The sequence below is a fragment of the Parasteatoda tepidariorum genome, chromosome 2 (genome assembly GCF_982258835.1).
Source record: "Parasteatoda tepidariorum strain Cologne lab strain chromosome 2, Ptep-v5.0, whole genome shotgun sequence".
Classification (NCBI taxonomy): domain Eukaryota; kingdom Metazoa; phylum Arthropoda; class Arachnida; order Araneae; family Theridiidae; genus Parasteatoda; species Parasteatoda tepidariorum.
The window spans coordinates 37514470-37540411 of NC_141756.1; the positions used below are offsets into that span (position 1 = coordinate 37514470).

At 31.1% G+C, this 25942-nt stretch overlaps 1 protein-coding gene across 1 annotated transcript; it reads right to left on the reverse strand.

Moving 5' to 3' along the window:
* Positions 1–1830: 1830 nt before the first annotated feature.
* Positions 1831–24200, reverse strand: LOC107436927 (sn-1-specific diacylglycerol lipase ABHD11). The gene is made up of 6 exons (XM_087155855.1): positions 24052–24200; positions 16438–16588; positions 13438–13611; positions 9263–9451; positions 6478–6674; positions 1831–2570 (listed from the first exon to the last, which is right to left on the reverse strand). Exons 1-6 carry the CDS (start codon positions 24057–24059, stop codon positions 2435–2437), a joined length of 855 nt encoding a protein of 284 aa, XP_087011981.1. The 5' UTR covers positions 24060–24200; the 3' UTR covers positions 1831–2434.
* Positions 24201–25942: the final 1742 nt, after the last annotated feature.

The following is a 25942-nucleotide window of genomic DNA, read 5'->3' on the forward strand; positions in this document are numbered from 1 at the left end:
CAAATCTTTTTATCCGCGATTAAAATGACGGTGTTTTCCCTTTTTTTTTTGCTAAACTTGATATGTTAATTTTCTTTAAATTATTTAGTTTTTATATTTAATTTTCTTTTAGTGTAACTACCGCATTCAATCTTAATAAATGTACGCCAAAGATCCGTCGACGTCTCTCTTGTTTTAAGATTTGAAATCTCTGCATTTCTTTTTTTCTCTGTACATAATTCGTTCTTACAAATAAAAAACGTTATTGTAATATTGTCTCCTGTTTAAAAATAAACTTTAAATATTTGAACTCATCACAAATGGTGCCAGCTGTCGTTTATTTTTTCATCTTTCCTATTTATTTTACTTTGTCCCTTTTGAGGTGTGTTTTTTTTCTCTAGGCCAAGACACTTCATCCTTGGCAATCCATGATGGATGAGTAACTTATTTTTCTCTTTTATTCTAAGTTTTGTTATTCCAGGTCTCACCCAGAAGTAATGACTATTGTTGTTTTCCATTTTAAGTATTTGATTTGTACGTATTTATCTCTCATCACCCCCCCCCCTATAAATATTTGATCCCCTTGTGGGGAGGGAAGTTATAGAATATGTCAACATTATCTATGAAAAGGTACCCCATCATGGAATCGAGTTAACATGCCTTATATACTAGTGGATTGGATTTGTACTTTTGTAGTGGTAGACAACTACAGTAATCCCCCACCAGAGTTATAGCTGTGATAGAATTCGATGAACGGATACCACTAGTTAATTCATTGCTGTTTTCGTGAGACGCCCGGAGAGCTGTATTAAGATTACCGTACTTTTTTGCTGATCGTGTGAGCTGTATTAAGTTCACGATCGTGGCTGCTCCTGTGTTGCCATTAGCAGTCGAGTGTATTCAGGCCAACGTTGTGTGTGATCGAGACTGAGTAGAACAGCGCGACGAGGTAGATAATGTCGCAGTCACAAGTAGCAAGTCAACTGCTCAATGTGGACCATCCATCGAATTAGGCGAGTTTAAATTGAAGTGGGCGTTACTGTGAAGGTAGGCGTGTTCACATCACGTTCGAAGGTCACCATTGTGGGGAGAATAGATATCGATCTTGTCAACCTTCAGCTATGAGAAGGTACCCCATCGTAGAATCGAGTTAACATGCCTTATATACTAGTGAATTGGAATTGTACTTTTGTAGTGGTAGACACACTACACCCCTTTCACTAATTTTTCCTTTTACCAACTTAAAAATGTTTTACACTTCAAGCCTCTTTTCTTGAACAAGTCGCGAACATCATGAACTAATTGCGTTTTAGTTCATTTATATTAGGAGGACCGGAAAGTAATGTCGTTTCGGGGCATTTGATATTTGCTATCGTGATTTTATTTTTTTTCTCAAAAATGTATTCACCCTCGTTAGCAACAACCTTTCAATTCCGGATCGAAAATGAATCGTAAAAAAATTAATTGTATTTTAAGGCTAACAAATATTTAATGCGCCGATACGACCATATTTTCCGGTCCCCCTAATATTTATAAACTATTTTATTTGGTGTATCTAGACTATTTTCTGTGTATTTCCACTAAAATAGAATTAGTTTTATGTGCCAGCAATTAATTTTATCTGCAGAACGATAACGATATCACAAGATAAATTGTTTTTATAACTATTACTGCCAAAAAATCGTATCTGTTGTAGTTATAACAAAGTACAAGGACAGACTGAATTTTTTTTAAAAATAAATTATAATAATAATAACGATAAATGGTGTTTTGATCTTGACATGATTTTTATATGACATGATTGGGAATTAGAATAAGAATGTGTAGAACTAAGAGAAACAATATTCCATATTCCGTAAAAACATTTCTTTATTAACGTAAACATATTTTACAGACAATATAGGAAATACCCGTATGTTCAAAACGACTGTCGTTTTCAGTAAAAGCATAAAATTTAAGATGTGTTATATACTTAAACCATGGGATTGCATATTTTGCGTAAGCAATGTGTTCAATGACGATTATTTAAAAAAAAGCACGAAAGATGCGAATTTCAAACAAAAAGCGCATTATTTATTTATATTTTTGCTTTTTTTTAAGTAACGCAACTGATTTCAAAGCTAAAGAAAATTTTCAGTTATGCCAGATTATTATACCAGTTTTTATAAACTATTAAAAAGTTAAAGCTATTTTATTTTAAAAAAAACGATATGAAATATAAACCGAATTATTGCATGAAGAAATTACTTTTAAATAATAGTAATATAACATAAACATATTAATTAAAAGAGTGAAATAATTACTCATCATATTTTGGCGCTTTATCATTCGGTATTGCATACAATACCTAGCCATTGTGAGAAATGTTTAATAGTTTAATACTTAGCCAGCTTTTTTGGTATTGTATACAATACCAAATTTCCAAATTTTACAGTAACATATACAATATGTGTAACTATTCATTTAAGATATTCAACAAAGCATCAAGGAAGGAATGTGGAGCATCCGAATGAACATTGTGAGAAGCACCTTCAATACCAACAAACTGGGATTTTGGAAAATGTTTCTTAATAACTTCCGTTTCTTCCATCCTACAAAAAAGAACAGTGAAAAAAAGTAAGTATAGTTCGTCTAAAGTAAGAACTCCCCTAGCCATTCATCTGAACCCGTGGCGGTGACTACGATAACGAGGTATAACTAATTCACATAGAGGTATAAGGTCATTCCTTAGGTTATGGCTCGGATCGGCGAGACAAATGGAATCTTTTTCTTCGATGTACTGCGCTAACCCTAAAGTGAATAGAAGCTACCCTCCCTGAAATGTGCTATTCTTATTTCCATAGCAGAAGACGAACTCGGACTTTGTGGCGGGGGAAGTTCTTACCGTAGACAAACTATAACAGCATTTGTCTGTGGTATTCTAAATTGAATTTCACTTGGCAGGTTTTTGTTAAATATAGTCATAGATAGAATGGGAACACTAACAGAATCTTGAACAAACTGTGGGTTGGCCTAGGCTCGGAAATAGAATATTGCTAGTAGAAATAAAGATTACTTGAATTTTGCGTTTAAATAAAATGTTTGATATTTGGCAACTAATTCTTCCTTTCGCTCCAAAAATTAGTTATCGATATCAAAAATTCTAATAGAACTTCAAATCCTAATACTCTTTACTCCAATTAGCAACATTGCATTTTTGAACTTAAACAACTCATTAATGAACAACAAAAATAAATAATGGTTTGTTTTACATTCGGGAGTACAATATTAATAGTACTATGTAATAAAAATTATTTGGGCTTGGCGTTTTATTTAAATGTCTAGAATTTGGTAACTAATTTTTGGAAGGAACGGTGGTATTGTGGTTTACTTCCGTTCTTTCTAATAATTAGCTATTTCTTTCAAAAATCTCAAAAAACATGAAATCATAGTAGTTCTTACACCTGTCAACAAAAAGGCAATTTTGTTGGTAGGAGAACCAACTAATTGCTTAAATAATTTGAATAATCTTTCACTTCCATATTAGGAAGCATCAAATGATTTTCGGTAATGCGTAGGGTTATAAGGTATGCAGCGACTGAGCCTTTTTACCTCCTTTTCTGTTAGTATATAACGTAGGAGCAGTAGTTTTTGCGTTTTTCTTTCAACATGATGTGATCCTGATAAACTATGTCGATATTGTCCGAGAGAGCGGTCCACTCCGCTCCAGTGTGGAGAATTGGGTGCGAATTATTACCACCAACAGCCTACCTTTCACTAAAACTTTTGAAGAAGTATTTTGGTTCACGACTGGATTATTTGAGCTAAAAACACCCATGATATCAGGGATGTTGCCCTGATATATATATATATATATATATATATATATATATATATATATAATGGTTTTTTGCGATATCGACACATATAAGGAATAATTTTTATCTTAGGATAATTATTCTTTATTCAGAAATATCGCATTTATAGCAAATAAATGTGTCTTGAAAACGACTATTTGCCTTTACCATTCTTATTTCTTTACAATTTAGTTTTTTTTATTCATGTTTTTCATGTTAATTTGTATATATATATATATATATATATATATATATATATATATATATATATATATATATATATATATATATATATATATATATATATATATATATATATATATATATATATATATATATATATGTATATATATATATATATATATATATATATATATATATATTAATATATATATATATATATATATATCATGTATATATATATATCATATATATATATAATCATATATATATATATATATATATATATATATTAATATATATATATATATATATATATCATGTATATATATATATCATATATATATATAATCATATATATATATATATATATATATATATTAATATATATATATATATATATATATCATGTATATATATATATCATATATATATATAATCATATATATATATATATATATATATATATATATATATATAGATAGATAGATAGATAGATAGATATAGATAGATATAATTTTATCTTTATTTGGAGGGACCGCCGTACATAAAGCAAACAGAACGTGTACTTAAATTCCGTTTAAATGAACATCTGCTGCAGTATGTCAGGAATCAAGAACGCCAATACTTATTAACAATAAAACTCTGTTGGACAAATGGTAAGATGTTTGATTTTTGCCACCAAATATTATTCGTAAAGTTCTGTCAAATATTGACTTAGATATGTGGGAGTCTTTTCATATCATTAAAAACAAAAATCAATAAAATTTATCTCACTCTGCTGCTGCCAATTTATTAGATATTTTGCAGTCACTTATTGTTTTTATAAGATTTCAGCTATGAGTTTTTACTTACGTTTTTGTTTTTGCTCCTGTTAATGTATGTTTTCCTCACTTTGTCAGTGTAACATATCAATTTGGATTGTTTTACTGATTCCTGTTGCTTCTATTCCCGTTATTTTCTTTTTCTGTTGATTATGTACCATGTGACACCGTTACAAGTCTGGATTCATCATGAATCAGTAAGACGTCGGAAAGTTATGTCGATTTTTTTTAACATTGAATTCAGACTTATAAGTTCCAATCAAGTTTATATGTTTAATAAATAACGTAAAAACTCTCGTGATCAAAACCCTTTTGTCAATTAATTTAACAAGTTTTCAATGGCGAATCGATAATAAAACATTTTATATTTTAGGCAAATACATGGAAATGATGATCAGACTTGAATCATGTTTTTAATTTTTTGCCACTTCGAAAGTCCTGTATTTATTGAAATAACTAGACATAAAGAGAAATTTAAAGGTTACATGTTAGGCAAGTATTGAGAGTGGTACCACACCTTTAACCCCAATACATTAAATTTTATCTGCGTTAGTCTTCTTGATCAGTTCGAGTCGGAAAGTCAACAATAAACAATCTATGTTATAAGGTATAGATTATTTGCAAAAATAATTAATCTATGATAATAAACAATCTACTGGCGCTATACAAGGCATGCCAAATTTTATTTCAGAATTGTAAATCATTTACAAATGGTTTTAATGCATGGAGCTTGGTTTACGATTTCACCATTATTGGTGTTAAGATTTGACATTTTAAATATACATGAAAGTTTAATATGATCTTAACTTGAAATAGAATGTTCCGTAACATAATCGAATCGACAGAAAGGATTCTGTCGATTCAGTCCGAATTCAAAGAGATACTTCGTCGCAGTTTTTACTGCATACAGTGAATTATCTCCCCAAATTTGAAGGACAACTCAAAATAATTTTGTCAAGGAACACTTTAGGTAAATACCAAAGTGACTGTTTAGATATACTTTAAAACTATAACTAAATCTAAACAACAATAATAGATTATGCTTATATCGAGCTCACGCTCTTTCATACCGTATGTAAATCATTTCCACTTCCAGAAACACCAATTTTGGGGTAGTTACGTTATCGTCTCTAAATAGCTTACAATCGATTAGAAAATTATTTTAATGCAATGGGGATAATTATATTTGCATTTTAAATATCTGTTAATTGTATTAAATAGTTTTATAATATTCAATTTTTATACACTTGCACTCTGTTAAGCCTAATTCGTTAAGCCTAGTTCGAATTTGTCTCTATATTATCTTTATTAAACGTATGTTTGAATTACGAACTAATTTTATTTTGAGAATTAAGGTGCACCCTTAGCTAACTATTCTTATATTTTATATTGCATTGTAAATATATCTTTATAGTCTTATGTCATCTTAAACTTAGTGCTACTGAGCGCCAAAAATGGTGGCAACTGCTTTAAACTAAACGGATTGCAGTGAAATATCCACCAAGAACAGTCCTTGATGTTTGAATAGACCATGAATTATCTCTGATATCTCTTTACATTATGTTTGGTGTCAAATAGTTGCCACCAGTTTTATGATACAATACAATTTTCGAGTTGCAAAATATCTAATGCTTAAAAATTACAAGAACATTACTTACACGTTATTCATTGATTTTGTTCCATAGATAAAGTAAGAAGGACCATCAAACACACCTTCATAACTTGACACTAGAGTATCTTCATTTTCTAAAGCTTTCCTGATTGCTTTAATATTTGACGAATAGCTAATACTACCATCGGAATTTTGCTTCAGGTATTTGGAGATATTCTCATCTGATGTTTTAACGTGTGGTTTCTATAAATAATTAAAATTTCCTCACTGTGCTTTAAAGGGTCAAAGAGGAGAAAAATACATTTTCTTTAAATTTATATTTCTTTAATTAAAAGTACATTCATGTAAAATACTACCATCGGAATACTACCGATGAATCTACGGAAAGGAATACTACCGATATAGAATACTGCCCTCGGAATTTTACTTCAGGTATTTGGAGTTTATCTCCTCTGATGTTTTGATGTGTGGTTTCTATAAGTAATTAAAAATTCCTCACTGTGCTCTAGAGGTCCGAAGAGAAGAAAAATACATTTTCTTCAAATTTATATTTCTTTAATGAAAAGTACATTCATGTAAAATACTACCATCGGAATACTACCGATGAATCTACGGAACGGAATACTATCGATGCAGAATACTGCCATCGGAATTTTGCTTTTGATATTTGAAATTTTCGTCGTCTGTTTTTTTTTTATTAATTGGCTTAAATTAAGTAAAGTAGTTAAAAATTCCTCACAGTACTTTAAAAGTTTGAAGGACAGAGAAATAAATTTTCTTGAAAATTTATTTCTTTAATTAAGAGTACATCCATCTTTTTTCTTAAATTTAAACATATCTACGAGGGTCCCACCCTCCTCCCACCGCTTGCTCCATTCCCCGTGATTGCAAACTCCTACAATATAATTGTCAAAACCAAAAAAGTACGAAAAATTTCACAGGAAAATAACTTATGTTTCGAACAAATTAGAATTTCGATCAAATCTCGGGTTATAGTTTTATTTGTGCCTCGTTCATTAAAAATGGCCTTTTTCAGCTCGTCAAATTTATATTTTTTATTTGGATTTTTTTTTTTGAGCTGCTGAGTGGATTTTATTGTAATTTAAGACAAATTTAAGGATAATTAATACTCGAACTAAAAATTGAAAGTTATTATTTTATTCAACCATACTTCCTACCGTCCTTCCTATTTCATTCAATCGTACATCCTGCTCTATCCCCCGAACCATCACGGTTCGTACTTCTTGAATCGCGAAGGCTCAGATATGGAGAGTTAGTCTTCAAATGATATGAACCGGGTTCGAATCCAAGAGATGGCTGGTCGATACGAATCCGCATCCGGCTTGCACCGACCACAGTACTGGCGTGAAATATCCTCAGTGGAAGACGGATCATGAGTTTGTGTCCCTTTGTCGTAAGGCTAACCGTGGGAGGATCTCGTGGTCTCACTCTCCGTGTAACACAAATGCTGGTTAGCTCCATCAAAAAATTCACCACGAAGGCTGATTTCTCCCAATACTTGATCCAGGAGTTCCCTTGTCTTCTGGATTGGGTTCAAAAACACAAAGCTACGGAGTTGACAATTAGTTATCGTAAAACTAAATTCTTGGGTCTACTGTTCAACGACGGTTATAAAATAAAATGAAACCTTGCCGATTGAATTCTGAAATAAGAAATCTAAATGCATATTTGTTTTATGGCCCCTGCAAGCTTCAGGATGACGAAATGTAACAGGTATCGATTAAAAAATTGTTAACCGTTAGCCACTTTTTTCCTCGAAAATGCATCTCATTTGAATTTTAGAAGTAGTTTAATTTTTAATAAAAATGGAATTATAAGGAATATTTTATAACATACCGAAAATTACTTTATCTCACGATTGTTTCTGAAAAGTTTTTCTTACTTTAGAAATGAAATTTATAATATATTTTAAGAAATACATGAAAAGAAATGTCTTACATTAATCAACAATGCCTATATGCAGTTTTCTTAAACGTTTATGAAAGAAGTGTTCACTGCTATATCCTGTATATTCTAAAACTGAACATTGACTAGTTGTAAAATTTCCTAATTTTGTCCTATACGGAACTGCTATAGCGTCGAAAATATTGTCAGCAATATATGTTATGACTCTCACGAAAATTTTCCTTCCAGACATATTTGAGCTTTGAAAAGAGCCAGCAAAATGATGCAAAACATGCTTGTATATTTCTCAGAAATATGGACAACCAACACAATTCAACACAGATATAAAAAAATTTTGTAAAGCAAAACTGTTTAGTTTTCTATAAGTTAGTTTTTTAAGGGGAAATGTTTAAATTCTTTTTTGAATGTTAATTCCTTTTCAAAAAACAAAAAACAAAATTTTACACATTAGAAAAATGGCCGTTGTCCCAGGTTTTGTCCTTATACATTTGACTCGATTAACTTCACTATAATCATAAATAAAGAGTTGTAAAAGTCTATAAAAAATCATGCTAATATAATCATTAATTAAAAAGCAGCACCAAAAAACAGCAGCGGTCACCATAGCAACGCATGCAATGACGAAGTATACTCAATGTTTACTATTACTCTTGAGCACAGTTGAAAAGTGTGATGACGTCCAAATAAGGTGCGCAAGCCATCAAACCCAAAATAAACACCCATTTTGCCAATGGGTAATAAGCAATGAAATATCACAGTTGCACAGTGAAATCAACGGGAAAAAATGCATCCCCGCCGAAATTTTGCTACATTTGTACTACCATATAGTTAATCGTTGAATACGCGGCCAGCTGGTTATCAGTTCAATTCAGCTTTATAAGTTTAATGTAATAATAATAACTTACTGTTTCATCTGGAACTCGTTCATACACAAACTCACTGAAGAACTTCACGGCCTCTTGTTTTGTAGAAACTTTAGGCATGTTCAAGATAGCTTGTTCGTGTAATGAAAATGCCAACCTTATGAAGTTAAAAGTATCTTTATGTACTAAAATACCAACATCTTCGATAATTATTTTATCAACTTTCGCCGGCTGAAAAAAAATTAATATTGTCAGTTGAAATCTGTGGGAGTCACAAAAAGTCACAAACTTTGATATCAATCTGAAATTTTTAAATTTTGAAGAATTAGGATGTATGCTAAATTATGAAATAAACCTTGTATGTTTAACTATTAATTCGATTATGTGCAGTGTCCTATTATTATGTAGTTTCGAAAATAAAAAAAGTAATAACACAAGCTCTTCATTATTACAGGGTTGTCAGAGGTGACTAAAATGCAACTATTTGCAACTATTTTCGACCTGAGACAACTATGGCAACCTTTTTTAACCTTAAACGGCTGAAAAAGCAACTATTTTCAGGAAAGGGAGACTTTTCTGTTCTCCTAGCGATGTTTTTTTTAAACATGAATTGGGTTGACAACCTGCGACCCGTGGTAGCTTCTGAACAAAATGATTTTTTTTCTTAAGAAATAAAAAAAAACTCAATTTAAATTTGAGTCATCACTTTTTAATGCTCTCAATTTGCACAGATTCCATTATGAATCTATTTTGTTTCTCAATCGCCTTTTCAACAAAACACAAAATTATTTTTCTGAATTAATTCTGGTATTTAGTTTTCTGCAAATATAAAAAAAAAATTTTACATAAAAATTTAGTGCTAGAGCACTAATGTTTATTTAAAAATTATCATATTGATCATCAACTTGACTTAATGGATCATGGTATATTACAATGAAGTCATTTAATAAAATTTTAGTTATATTATGGAAAAATTTTTGTTCTTATTAAGGCAACTATTTTCATAATTTTAGGCGACTATTTTCATGCTTTAAGCTAAAGCAACTATTTTGTTCATTTTTTTCTGTGGCAACCCTGTTATTAGGACTTATGTTGCAGAAATAAGATCATTCTGTGTTAATCATAATATATTAATAATATAAATATTGGATCGGAGATCACAATGCTTTCGTAAAAGCTAAAAAGATAAGTAGCACATCCATATGAATAAGCAAATTTGTCCAACCTTTATTTTCACATAGGTATTTTTTATTAATGGACAATATTATATATTAATGGACAGTAAAAAGTCATACAGTGGCGAGAACAAAAATAAACAAATAAATAGCCGTACAGGAAAAAAACTTTAAATTAGATATACAAACGTATTTGTAGAAAATCCATACCTTTATTACTTTAACTAATTTTATGCTGATGACAAAAAAAACGATATGAACATGTGAGAAAATGAGGAAATATTGTTTTTCATAAATATATGGGTGATTCTTCGGAAACATTACAGTTCGGAACAAAAACTTCCTTCAAATTTAAAGTCTTCAAAATAATCTAAATTTTTTTGTGTAAATATTTAGTTGCATTTATTATTATCTTACAAACAGCAGTTTAGTTTATTGACTTTTGCTCAAAAAAAAATAAAATAAAAGGGAAATTCACCAAATTTTAAATGCCAGTAAAATGACATATTAGCCTAGAATTTAAGGAAACAGTCATTTTAAGCTAATAGTAAATAGCTCAACTTAAGACTTTGCGTTAGATGAACCATGAATTGCTTAAATTAATTCTCTTATTCACTGTAGAAGGAATGAAAAATGTTTTTGTTGCTGATATGTACAGAATAAAATTGTGTGTAATAATCAATCATTAAATTTTAAAAAAATGATTTATTACATTCAAACATATTACAATCTTACATAAACTTGGTATTGGGTTATTATTTGCTTTCTCTCTTAACATTATACTGTTTAAAAACAATTCTGGTAAATGGTATTCATGAGCCAGGAAAATGGCAATTTGCCATTATATAGCATTTAACTTTACTTTAATTTAATATTTCGGTCTAAGATGTTTACATTCCGCAGAAAACAACAGGATTTCTTGAAATAACTCAAGTAAATCTATGTAGTTTATGTTATCAATGATTTCAAGAAGACAGGAAAATGACAACATAAAAACCTACTCACCTTGTAAAATTTTTTGAGATGGATTTTGAACCTGAAAATTGGTTTTTTATTCATGCAATAAGACATGTTCAGATAGGAGGGTATTCTAATCTATCTATTAAAATAAGAGATTGATTGCTGGCTCTATCAATTTTGGTTAGAAATCACTAAATAAAAGTAGCCAGGAAAATGACAGATTTTCTTGTGATAAACAAATTATTGACAGAAAAAATTATTTTCAACAAAGTTTTTGTAAATAATACCCTCTGTATATATTCTAGAAATGCTTGCAACGATTGAGATAAAAAAAAATTAGATATTGAGAAATTTATTGGAAGTTTTGAAACTAGTTATTATTGGAAATATTGTTTGTGACATACCAGGAAAAGGGCATTTTGAAATTCAGTTAAATTTTTTAAATATACAAAACAGTCAATGCTAGTACAAGGTAATTTTAAAATACTAACAGCAATACTATTTATTAAAACTTTTTAAAAAAAAGTTATTTTAGTAGTATAGTATTAGATCTTGGAACAAGAGACTGTCAATTGTCATATTTCTTGAGAATCACCCATATATCATATTAATGATTTAAATACGGATTGTTTATGATAAAACTGTTATATAGTAGAATATATAGGTGCATGGTTGAAGTCCTAGTTGGAGTAACTCTCCTTCGGCGAAATCCAACCGTTCTTGTAGCGTCGCTTGTTTCACAGTCTAATTTAAATAACTCGTGAGATTGTCCAATGAGAGTTACATTTTTTTTAACAGTCAATTATTGAATTAGCCAAAATAAATGCTGCACATTTTTTTGTTCTTTCGGTAACTGAGGATCCGGAGCTACCCTTTAACTTCCAGAAGAATGGAACGATTGACTGTATTTCCTTTTTGTTGCCCTTTTCATTAGAATCGGTGATGCATTACTTCAAGACTTTACAAGAGAAACTTCGAATGATCTCAGCAATGTTATGTGTATGGACTAATATACTTAAGAACAATCCACTATTAAGTACCTTACAACACTTTTCTAAAAGTTTCTCCTAGCCTAACAGGTAACTGCTGCCCCATCTTGCAACTCTTAAAGAAAATGGTTATTTGATAAATTAGACTTGAATAGTTGACATTCTAAAGTTGTAATTTAGCGTCTTGTGATATTTTTGTTTATTTCCGTACTGTTATACCTATAATGAACGATGATTATGTTTATAGTTTGAATGAATGAAATACTTCTCCGCCTGTGATTAATTCTAAAGTCGTAATTTCTCTTGCTTCATTCGAATAAAAATCCGTATTAATAATAATTTATAGTAAAAAGTTGAAGAATTTGCTTGTGTTTGTGTATCTCTTATAACTCTAGATCGATTTGTTCTATCATCCTTGAATTTAGACAGTGGGTAAATGAGGAAAATTCAGTTTCTTATTCTAAAAATCGCTTAAAACTTTCAATTCGATCGTTCAGCCCAGGGCTCGCCCAGGTTTTCATGGTTTCTCACCCTGGAACAATGTTTTCATGGGGCACATTAGGACCCATAATCCTCATAGAACAATCCCTGACGTCTGTAAGCTACTTGAACATAGTTGCAGACCAGATTCACCCATTCATGGCAACAGTTTTTCCTGTGGGGGATGGCGTTTACCAACAGGATAATGCACCATGTCATAAGGGTCGAATCGTCATGGATTGGTTCGCGGAACTTTCCAGTGACTTTCAAGTCATGTCTTGGCCCCCAAATTCACCTGACCTTAATCCAATAGAGCATTTGCGGTCTAACTTGGAAAACCAAATTCGTGCTACCACGCTACCCCCTCGCAATGTGAGGGAATTGCGGGACCAGTTGGTGAGCGCTTATTACCAGATACCTCAGACTACCTATCAGCACCTTGTGAAATCAATGGCACGGCGGGTGCTAGCAGTTTTGAGGGCTAAAGGTGGTCCTACATGTTATTAGCTGGATGGTCATTATGTAATGGCTCTTCGGTGTATATATATATATATATATATATATATATATATATATATATATGAATGATAGTTTTGTAGTGGGAAATACTTACTATTTTTAAAGCTGTCTTCATGGTTGTTATCCCTCCCATACTATGCCCAACAATTGTGACTTTCTCAGCTGCTATTTGTTCTATAAAAATTATGAGATCCACTGCATTTAAATCAAAATTGAATTCATCGCTCCAGTCACTGTCGCCATGGTTTCTGGCATCTACTGCATATACCTGTAAATTCCAAGACACTATCAGTTCATTTCACAATTAAATACAATAAAATTGTTTGAATATTAACTTTAATTTTTTGAGAAGTGTTCCGTCATAAGTTTTGAATTTGTGTTCCGCCCTTGGGTAAATTCAAATAAGAAAACAAAATGGCAAATTTTTCAAAGCAATGATTGCACTCTAAAACATTTCACCTCAAAATAAGAACTCAAAGGCAGATAGCGAGATAAAATAAGAACCTTTTACTCTGAGTTTTACGAATCTTTTTCTAAGTGTACTGCACACTTAAAAGGGATAGAATAACAACTATTACAACGGCTGTTCCATTGTCAGCATAAAAAAGTATCAGGGGGATTCTCTTTCGAGGTGGAGTGTCGTTCAAATGGTACGATATTGTTTAAGTTAAGAGTGTATAGAATCTACAAGATACAATGCAATCTACGGGATACAATCCCAACGATATGCAATGTTCTTCAGCGACAGGGAACTGTAAAAATAACTATTGGATGATCAATTAATTTCTTACATCATATATAGATTTAAAAATATTGGAATTAAAGAAGTTCATTTAATTCATCTTCGGCTATTTGTTAATTGTTTCTTTAGAAGCTTGAATTTTTTTGCAGATGTTTAAGAAAATAAACTTAAAGCAAAAATCTTATTCTCTTCGCAGAACCTAATGTAAATTATGCATAAAATTATAATATTGTAACTTCTTTCTATTATAAATAAATATTGATTAATAAGCAAACTTTAAAGCTTTTCTTACAATGAAGTATTTCCTTTCGGTTTGTTTGTTTAACTTAGTTCCCAATCAATAAATAAACTTAGTTCCCAAGTATACCAGTTATATTTCTGTTTTTTCAGACTTGGTTTTTGGCACGTCTTAATTAACACCTTCTCAATTGGTAACGACACTAAAGTTATGCTATACCATGTATGGTAATAATTCTATGCTAACAGCTATGGCAACAATGCCGTAAATGTATGCAATGCAAGCGTCATTTAACTTTACATTCAACTTTACCCCATGTTTTATAAATGATTTATGACGTCAATTATGCAGTCATAAATCATCACCTCAAAATTATATATTTTGAGGTGATGATTTACCTTTGGTGACGAGGATTTATGACGTTCAATTCTGTGTTTGCGTCTATCAATGTCCAACTCTGAAGCCTTGAATTTTTAACCCAACGAAGAAGGAAAGGGAACTCCTGGCTCAATTGTTAGGACAAACTTGCCGTTATATTTTGATGGAACTTTCGACGTTACATTGAGAGGAAAAACTTCCAAGGCTAGAACGATGGTAAGGGTATTCAAACTCATGGTCAGTCTACTACTTAAGATATTTTACTTCAGCACGGTTGTCGGTGCGAGTCAGGAGCAGATTAAAACTGGCCGTCATCAACTAGCCGCAGCTGGGTTTCGAATCTGGGACACCTCACTGGGAGGCGCATGCTCTATCTCCTGAGCCACAGCGGCTCTGTGGGTTTTAGTTGTGGGAATGCAAGATTACTAAACAAAAATGTGCAATATTTTTTTTCCAATGAGCTGCACAATCGGTCTTGCCGATGAGCAGACCTAGTGCGTTCTCCAGAGGTGGTATTCACTCTTTCAGGACCACCATAATGGGTGAGATACCGTTGGTCATGTTAATTTGGACGTCTAGTTTCTGCCACACTGGATGGCAGCACCGAGACTCTATTTGGATGCCAAAGTGCACTAGGAATTTAATTTTGCCCGAAATGCAAAATGTGCAATATTGATCCATCAATTCCAATCTTCCTCTCTTTGAAATTTAAATTGTCACCTTTCATTTCAAAGTTTAGAAAGGTGAAAATGTGTGATTCAACGATGTTTACGATGATGTTGGTAGTATATTTCATTTCGTTTTTTCAAGTGAATTCTGATTACTGATGTTTAAAGGTAAAATTTCCTTGCCAGGTATGCCTATACTAGTAGGTACTTTTATTTATATCGCAGTAGAGCTTCACTGTGGACTAGTGGTGACGGTCTGAGAAATATCCCTGGTGTTGATCCGAAGTCATGCCATCACAATTTTTATACTCTGCAGAGGGAATACTGCAGAGGGGATGGCTCCCGCGTTTTGGTAGCCCGACGACCTGAGTCGAGTACTTTACGGCAGAACAGTTTAACGAGGAACGATACCACGCAGCCTTCGGTCCCTACGCAGACTGATCAAAGCGGTCATCCGCCCGTTTACTGACCGCAGCCAGTGATGCTTGACTTCGCTTTTCTACTGGGAACCGTATCTTTACGATCAGTCCCCTGCAGGACATTTCCTATGCTGGCATATTTTCTATTTTAAGTTGTCGGAAGCTCTTGATCACCGAATGCTTAAAAAAGAAACTATAGAAACTTCTAAAGAATGATAAAAAATTGAACATATAAAAAAAATTAAATTAAAAATTTGTGGCAACTTCGAATGTTTTTAAAAGCATTTCGCTGTTAGAAAGGTGATGTTTTATTTCCAATTTTAAAATCCGAAATCAAAAATATATTTTGTCTGCTGTATATATTTCCAAGGAATACGCCGACAGGCATAAGTTGCTTTTCATCATCAGCATATGGTAAGCACCTTCCTCCCTTATACATGGATGCAGCTTGGATTTAAAGGCCTAGTTCTTCACGCTTGTTGCTTTGCAATCTTGCTTCCGAACATACAGTAATTTCAATGATCGAATCTGCAATTTCATATTTCAAAATGATAACAAACAGTGGTGGACATCATATTGAGCACTTTTCCTAAATTTGATTTTCAGCAAAAAAAAATATGCATTCTAAGTTTTCAAACATTTAACATACCCTTCTATTAGTGGCTTCAGCTACTTTCTGTGGAATATCATTCCAGTGTTCTTTACAGCCTGCTAAACCATGCAAAAATATTATGGGATTATTCCTTTCGACATCCTGGCTAGCTTCAAATACTTTGAAAGCTAATCTAACCGGCTTGCAGCTAGAAAAGATGCAATATTAACTTTGATACGTATTTTCTTTCAATCTATATTAATAAAACAGAATGTTAATATTCTCGAATTACACGAATCAGATAGAAACAGTTAAAAATTAAAAACGTTGCTGGATATAATATATTCTTACGTTTCGTATACCTATATAAATAAAGCGAAATGTTTAGCTGTATGTGCATACAGTGGGTAAAATAAAAAACAGATCACCCGAAATAACTTATGATCTCATAATTGGATCTTCACGTTCCAGGACTTAATCTTAAAGGTTCAAGGGGATGACCTCAAATTTTCTAATTAATTAGTGTAGACGATATTTTTAGTTACGAAATGAGATACAAAGGAGTACTTCCTCTGAATAAGCATACCTTTTTATCTAAGGATTTGGATTTTTGGCACATAAATCTGGGAAATACTGTCCCAATAGTCAGGAGAGCACTCCAAAGTTTGGACCCCTTAACACAGAGGTCGCCAAAGTGGTCTATATAGACCCCCAGGGATCTATTTAACATAAGAGGGGGTCGATTTGAGCCAGGTGACCGAATGGGGGTCGATCCGAAACGGAAGGGTCAATTGGTCGAAGGATTATCAGTATTTTTCAGATATGTGACAATTAGAAATAAAAGAAGAAGACTTAGAAATATATACAGGTAATCTTCAAAAATTGAGCGACGATTTTAATTTGCGTTTTGTTGATTTGGAAAACATTGACATCCCTGATTGCATTATTGAGCCATTTTCTGCTCAAATTGAAAACGTGGACATCAACCTGCAAGATGAGCTTGCTGAATTATTATGGGGATTTATAGCAAAGACGCTTTTTAAAAATTTAACAATAAGCAAATTTTGACAAATATAAATATAATGCAAAAATATGTAAAACTTTACGAAATAGCTCAGCCATTTATGATAGCATTTCCTAGTTCCTATATGGTTGAAGCTGGTTTCAGTCACGTAAATTCAATCTTAACTAAGAACAGAAATAAATTAAATGTGAAGTTTCGAGGGGATTTAAGATTAAAATTGACCAATTTTGAACCCTATATAACGAACCTTGTAAAGAAAAAAAAAGAACACCAGGCATTGATTAGGAAGCAAAAATTCGTAATTACTTTACTTATTATTTCTACTTACTTATAATTACTTATTATTTCATAAATATTAAGGTATTTATATTTCAACATTAATATATTTTTCATAAAACTATTGTTACACTAGGTACTATTACTTTAATAAATAGTCAAAATCATAAAATAAATGTACAAACACAGTATGTAATAGAGTTTTATTTCAATTAGCAGAAAATTACTTTCATGGGGGTCGATGGAGATTTCGAAAAATTATGTAGGGGTCGATGATCAAAAAAGTTTGGCAACCCCTGCCTTAACGTTAATTTTATTATTTGCGCATTTCACCATACTTTGAGTAATTTTTAAGTGAATTTAAAATTGTTTGCACACAATTTCAAAATTCGCTTCACCGAAAATAATTTCATCTAAGAAAATGCTTTTATTGACTATTTACTAATTACGTATTTTATTTAATAATAGCTTAATTATAATGGTTAATAAATTAAATTGTAAGGTATACAAATTTTGCATCATTTTAAAGAATTTTTAATGTCAAAACACAAAATTTGGGCGAAATCGGTAGAATTTTTTTCCTGAGAAATTGAATTTTGAATAAGTCGTATTTTTAAAATTTGATTTCTCAGCAACTAAGATTTTTCACACATTTTGTATTTTGTCATGCAAAAATACATTCTTTAAAATGGTGTAAAAAAGTATGTGTATTAAAGTATTTAATATCAGATTTGATTTAGCATTACTGTCGTTAATAATAATTTTACGATTGTTTAAGGCATTCGAAATAAATAGCATTTTAATACTAATATTATTTTTTCACCATGAATGATTATAAAAATATTATATGGTTGCTAATTATTTTCGAAAATTAGAATTAAATAGTTTTGGTAATAAACACAAATTGAAATAAAATAAAGTTTTGTATTAAAATGCTATATTAATGGAGAAAGGGTTTTTCGCACAAATAAACCGTAAAAAATTGATTTGACCCTAATTGATACTAATAAAAAGGAATACTTATTCATCTATCAAAACAATTAAAAATCGCCATATTAACTCCAATGTAGGAGTTAATCTTAGTTACTACTACTTAAGTTAATCTTATCGACTATGTCAACCTTCATCTATCAAAAGGTACCTCAAGATCGATTCAATTTAGCAAGTCTTATATACTAGTGATTTGTTATTTAACATTTGTAGTGGTAGTTACGCCACATTACTCCCTTTCCAGAATTTTATCTGTGATAGAATTCGATGAACGATTACCACTAGTTGATTCATGTTGCTTATTTATTTAAATCATTATTGCTCATTATTTTTTTCCCTTTATTTTTGTTTATTGACCGGGAGACTTTATTTACTTCACCGGATTTTTTACTTTGAGCAGTATATATTTTTTTAGGAAATCAACTGTTTTAGTGTGGATCATCCTTAATATTGGCAAGTTCTTATCACGTCCGGATCACCAATTAGGGGGGATTAAAAATCGACTATCAACCTTCATGTATCAAATGGTACTTCAAGATAGATTCTACTTAACAAGTCTTATATATTAGTGATTTGTTATTTAATATTTGTAGTGGAAGTTACACCACACTACTACTAAAATGTTAATCGGTGTCTTTTTTAATAAGTTCAAACTGTTCTATGATCGGTATGAAGATACTACTGTGGAAATAGATTTTTACGGCCCACGGAAAGGGATATGTAAAAAAGAAAAATGTTAATAATTGTAATTTTTGACTGTTAAAAATTGTCGTCAAGCAACAGCATTATGCCAAATGATACTGAATATAATTATCTTTACTTTGAAGGAAGGAACTTCTAAAAACATTATTTTATATGATAACATAAAAAACATTATTTTATATGATGACATAAAACCTTTCTGAAGAACAAAAATAAGAGATAGGTACTGTGAAAAATTGTTGATTGAGGTAATTTTTGACTTATCAGGAGTTGACCTCGAACAATAACATTATTCCAAATTATACTGAATATATCTAATCTTTATTTTGTAAGAATGAACTTCTAAATACATGTTTCGCCTAACCTCTTAACATTAAGCAACTGGGAAGGGCAACAAATGGTAATAATGAGAAAAGGAATTGTTTTACCTTAATTAATAATGTCGGTATGTGTATTTCAGTTTTAGAGCATGATTTTGTAGTTATGATTAATTCAAATTTATTAATCATTTATTGAAGTTATACTTCGTATGCGACTTCCAACAATGTTGAGTTAAACGTTTAACGCTACATTTTTATTGGCCGGGAAATCACGTGGTAGGATCCAGTTTTCCCTCATTCATTTCCATATTGTTTTGGTTCTCACTAGCATAAAAATAATAAAAGTTCATAAAAATATTCGCGATCGCAACGCTCGAGTACGCCGTCTAGCGGGAGCCTGTAAATATCAGACATTAATTTATCACGTTTTCATTTAGTTCCATCGAAATCATTGACAGAATCAGACGCCATTTTTTAGCAGCAAATAAGAAACAAAATTTCCCTAAGGAAAAGGCCGAAGAACTTGAAAAAAATCTCCAGAATATTAGTAAATCTTTCAGGAACAGAACACGCCAAACATTTGAAGAAAAATTCCTCAATAATTTTTAATTTCTATTATCAACAAACTTGCAACTGATGACTTCCGATTTCGGATACTGTTACAGATGTGTGTATTAAGGTAAAATGCATTTCTTCTGTCTTCAATTCATTACGAATTAAAGTGAAGTCAACATTGCTTTCGTCATTCCAGTGAATAAATATGAATTCAGAACATACAGAATTGTAATAGTTATAGCATATTCTTCTTCGTTATAGAATAGTATATATTTCTGTATCCATATAATTCGGATAACAACAATAAAAAATTATCCAAGTTACTTGAAATAGTGCCATTTGTGCTGATTCTTAATTAATTTTAATCGTTTTCTTGGTAAGTATTTTTCAGTTTTGAAAGAATAAGTTCAACTAGAATTCAGCTATTCTGTTTTTAGCTAGATATTCAAATTAATATGAATTATAAAATTTTGCTGTGTAGTATGTTATCTAAAAGTAATGAAGGGATAAACTATGTATCTATTATTTGAGAATAAAGTTTTCAAACAAGGAACTTATCATTTTGGAATTCTCCGGGAATTATAAATCAGGTAAGTGCAATGATTTTTACAATAAAAAATTTGCTTGTAAATATTTTTTTTTCATTTGATGATGGTTCTCTACAGAATGGTTTTTTACGTCTGATTAAGAACTATAAGAATAATAAAAAAAGAAACAATATGAAAGTGTTTATTTCAATGTAAAGAATTCTTAAAATCTTTTTTTTTATCCTAAGAATTCTTTATTTTCCATTTTTTAGTTTATAATTTTTTGATAAAAATCGTTCTCAAAATACTTAATTTGAAAAATTAAATGGTACAACATTATGTGTTTATGTATACTTCTTGTATATTCCAATGTTTGAAGTAATATGATTCAGAAAAGTATGGAATAAAAATTCGGTACTTACGTATTAACGCCACCGCCGCTACAGATTTGGCGGTTTTTAAGTGCCGCTAATCTACACTTAAAATTTTTGCGACAATTCATAAAATAAAATACTTTATTTAAAATCAAAATAGTCAATCGGATTTCGGTGGAAAATGAGCCGATATAGAGTTTAGCATAGATTCAAAACAATCATATCGCCATATGAACTCTGATAAATAAGATTCCAAATGAAATAACATTTCCAAAACGTACGTTTACCAAGATAAAGTTTTATGTTGTGGGAATTGGTACATTTTCGTTTTTTCGGTAAAATATTTTTTTCCTGAAAAAATAAAATTGCATCTTGTTTTGTTTTTGGCAAATCGCAAAGACGAATTTTTGTAGCACTAAAAATGGCGACAAAAAAGAATTGTTTTTTTTGTTTTTGTTTCGTCAGCATTCTTTATTTTACGTTTCTTAGTTTCTAAATAATGATTTTTATTGAAACTTGAAATTTTTTGATAAAAATTGTTGTCAAAAAACTTTGTTAACAAAATTAAATTTCATTAAATTATGAGGCTTATATATACTTTTTGTTCATTTTAATTTTTGAAGTAATATGATTCTTAAAACTATAGAATGTAAAGTTTAAATGGGCCTTTCATGTTATATCATTAAATTTAGTAAAACTATTTCTCGGGCATTAGGTTTTAACTCTTATAAGAATATTTTTTTTCTGTTAATGTACAAATATTTTTCCGATGTGTTTTGGATATTCCTTCTCTAATAAAAAGAGATACCATTTTCTTTTCGTTTGCATAAGAAAGAATATCAAGCATTTTTCTTTTTTAAATTTAATTAGCCACAATAAAGAAGGAACGTTGCAATGCTACGTGCTACATTAACAACGTCTCTAGAGTAACTGAATGACTGTTCATATAGAAATCGAATAGGTATTAGTCTCATACAACAACGCCCCCTATAGTTCGTTGCGATCGCGAATTGTTTTCTATAAATATTTTCTTAGTTTGTTTTGATACACATATAATTTAATAGGGTAGAATTTTTTATTTTCAAATTTAGTGGATAACAATTGGGTATACTATAGCCTACGTCACAGGTTGTGTTATTCCTACTAAATTTAACCCATGAACGGCATTTTCTGCGAGCCTAACTTCAAGCCACAAATAAACAAACGAAGTGTTTGATCGTTTAAATAGCTGCTCGCCAGATTTTATTGCATTATAAAGATAAGTAATTGATATTCGATTTTTGATTAATAATTGATTTATGTGGATAGTGGCATTTATGTGGATAGTGGCATAGAATTTAGCATTGCGTCATGGTAAATGTTATTCCTACTAAGTGGAAGTAGTTGTGTTTTTTTAATATTACACCCAATTGTAAAAAATGAGTGAAAACACTCCCACGGACAATGCGACGTATTTAAGGTTATGTCAAGGTACGTCTCTTGTGAATATTAATTGATTGTTAGGTATTCTCTTCTGAAATTACATTAATGACGAATTCACATACATTATTAATACAAATACATTTTCCCGGGCGGGACGATGAGGCAACCACAAGCACTTCCACCGGTTCAAGAGGTCCACGAGGGAAAAATGCACAATATTACCGTGATAACAGAGCACGGAAGCGAGCGGAGCAGGAAAAAGAGTCGTTGAATATAACTAGTGATCCTTCTACGACTGCTGATTCTTCTACAATTAACGTCGCAGGTTGCGAAGTTTAACTTCTTCCACGCAGAGGGACTCCATGCACTATTTTTTTCCATCCTCTACGAAGAAAGGATATTTAGTTAATTTTGTATAAAGTTTTACGTATTTCAGTTAATTTTATGTAATTCAGTTAATTTTTTTTCATCCTTGTAGCTTCATGTTATCAGGTTAACTTTGTTATGTAAATAATCTTTATGTGAACTTTCCGCCTGAAATATTTTCTGAAAGTCTTTTCCTTTATTTCTATTATTTCATTACATAATATTTTCAATCTACAATTTATTTATAAAATAGTTATTTTCAGATTTATTTGCCCTTATTTTAATTTCATATTTTAATAATTTTAAATATAATTACTCTGTACGTTTTGGTTTCAATTTAATAGGTGGGGAGACAGCAAAATTCAAATCATTTCAAATCACTTCACTAGATCTAGTATATATTTCGGACATTTACCAAGGGTCTAGTCATACTAGGTCTAGTTAAGTGCCACTGCCCGGTATACATTTGCCCGGTATACCCTACACTGATGTTTTTTACGGTTCAGTGCCACTGCCCAGTATACATTTGCCCGGTATACCCTACACTGATATTTATTTAAGATCAAGTGCCATTGCTCGGTATATATTTGCACGATACTCCAAACACTGATTTTTCTTCTAATCTATCGTCAGTAAGCATTAAAATATCGAATAAATGTAATTATATCCACGAATAAATTAGTATCAAAGCGGATGTAATAAATATTTTGGACATTCACCAAAGCGACTATAGGATTGTAAACATTCACCGGTGAAAGTCAACAACCACCGATTTCGGTCATTCACAGTAACATGCACATCGTTTACATAATAACCTCATCAGGACGTTTATTTCATACTTTGCCTAAATAGCATTTGGCTTTCTATAGAACAGGGGTTTCCAACTGGCAGATCTTATTATTAATTGCATAACTTTTTTTGTAATACAGATATTGTAGTACTGTATTTATTATTAAATTCTACACTAAATTAGCTTCAATTCGATACATAAACGTTTGTATTTAAGTGAAAATTAATATATTCTACAAGCACACAAAGTTGAAAAACATGAAACTTTCAAAAAGTGTCCACACTTTTGGCCACCACTGTATATAACAGAAAGAAAGCTTATTTACCTTGCCATAATTTCAAGTAACTTCGAAGCACAATTTCTAGTTATACTTCGTGCGATCTAATTTAGGTAAATAAATGTCGTTTCTTTGACTACCCGATGTTTACATCCAAAGTGGAAACTCAAGTCGAAAAATCATTTGATAGCTTCATCAACCAAATGCTTTGTTCATTATCTCACACAAAAGAAAATAAAGTAAAAAATGAATTACATCACGATAAGATTATACTCTTCAAAAATATATTTCCTGCTTTAAAACAATGTTTCATATTGTTAGTAGAAAGCAAAATTTTGCTCAAATGAACTCACTTTTGTGTGAAGAATAAAAATACAGATATTTAAACCATGGTTTATTTTTATAAAATTTTTTATTTTTGAAAATTTTAAATTATTTATTTTTAATTTTAGCCAGTTAAAATTAGATTTTTAAATTTATACTAGTTTTAGACATTTCCAGATTCTAAGTGTAAATTTAACGCTAATAACTTCTAAATATTATTTTTAATTTGCTTTCACAATGGGTTGAATGTTGATCTCCATAGCCTATGAATGTTTATCTCAATTGCCTTGTAATTTTGAACTAAACCTAAAAGACAAGGGAACTCTTTTAAAAGTTGAAACAAAGTAACCATGGAGGGAAGGAACTAACTCGCATTTTCTTTATACGGATAGGAAATTAAAGAAAACATCTCATGTTTAGCCCGACAACAAGGGAATTAACTCCAGATTATTCTGCTATTGGGGATAATGCGTTTCATGCAAACCGGTAACAGAAATCGCATCAATTATCTGTCACTCGTATTCGAACCTGATTCCGCTCAAATTATAAAATTTTATTTAATTTTATAACTGACGTTGAACAACTGACCAACCTTTAGTTTTACACCTCAATGTTTTGTTCCACTGTCTTGCAATTTTGAAACCAACCCAAGCATTAAACTAACTTCTGAATCAAGCATTGGAACTAACTAGAGTTCGTGGAATATTTTTTCAGAGAATGGATTAGCATTGGCGTTACACGAGAATTAAAACCTCGAAAACTTTTGAAGTGATGCCCGACGTAAAGGGGATTTAACTTATGATCCGTTCATCACTGGGAATATTTTATTTCAGCACTGTGGTCTTTGCGAGCTGAGAGTATAATTTGCATCGATAAGCCATAGCTGGGATTCGAACTAAGTCACTTCACTGGGAGTTGAGTACTATATCCGCTGAGCAAATTTAAAATCAACCATTTGAAAATATTCAAGATCTGATAAAAGGCCTGTTTACACTGTCTGACTTCTTGAATCCGAGAAATTGGAGGAATTTCTCTCTCCAAGAAATTGGATGATTAGTCGACACTATTCAAGTTCTTGAATGTCAGTGATTGGTAGGAAGAGAAACTCGCGCATGCGCATTGCTCATATTCAACATTATAAAATCATACTTACATGATTTTAAAATTACTAAATATATTCAAACAAAATTATAGTAACACAATTAGACCATGACAGATTAATTTATTAGGACTAAAATATATGAAAACAGATAACAAAATGACATAATCTGATGCCTGCTTGTTGACGTCACAAAATATACGAAGCTGATTGGTTAAGGGACATAAAACTTGGATGGAAAGTAGAACATGCTCTACTATCGTTCAAGGATGATTGTTTACACGATCCAAGATCAAAGCAAAAGAAGTTTCCATCAATTTCAATCAATCTTCGTCCAAGAGCTTGGACCGTGTAAATAGGCCTAAAAATCTCATGCTTAGGGGGCGGGGGGAATTTTCCCCAACTTTTATTAATCGATTCATTATATGAAACAGATAACATATATAGATTATGGTTTAATTGATTTTTACTTCATTGCTATACGGAAATTTCATTTGGGACTAACTCATTGAATGT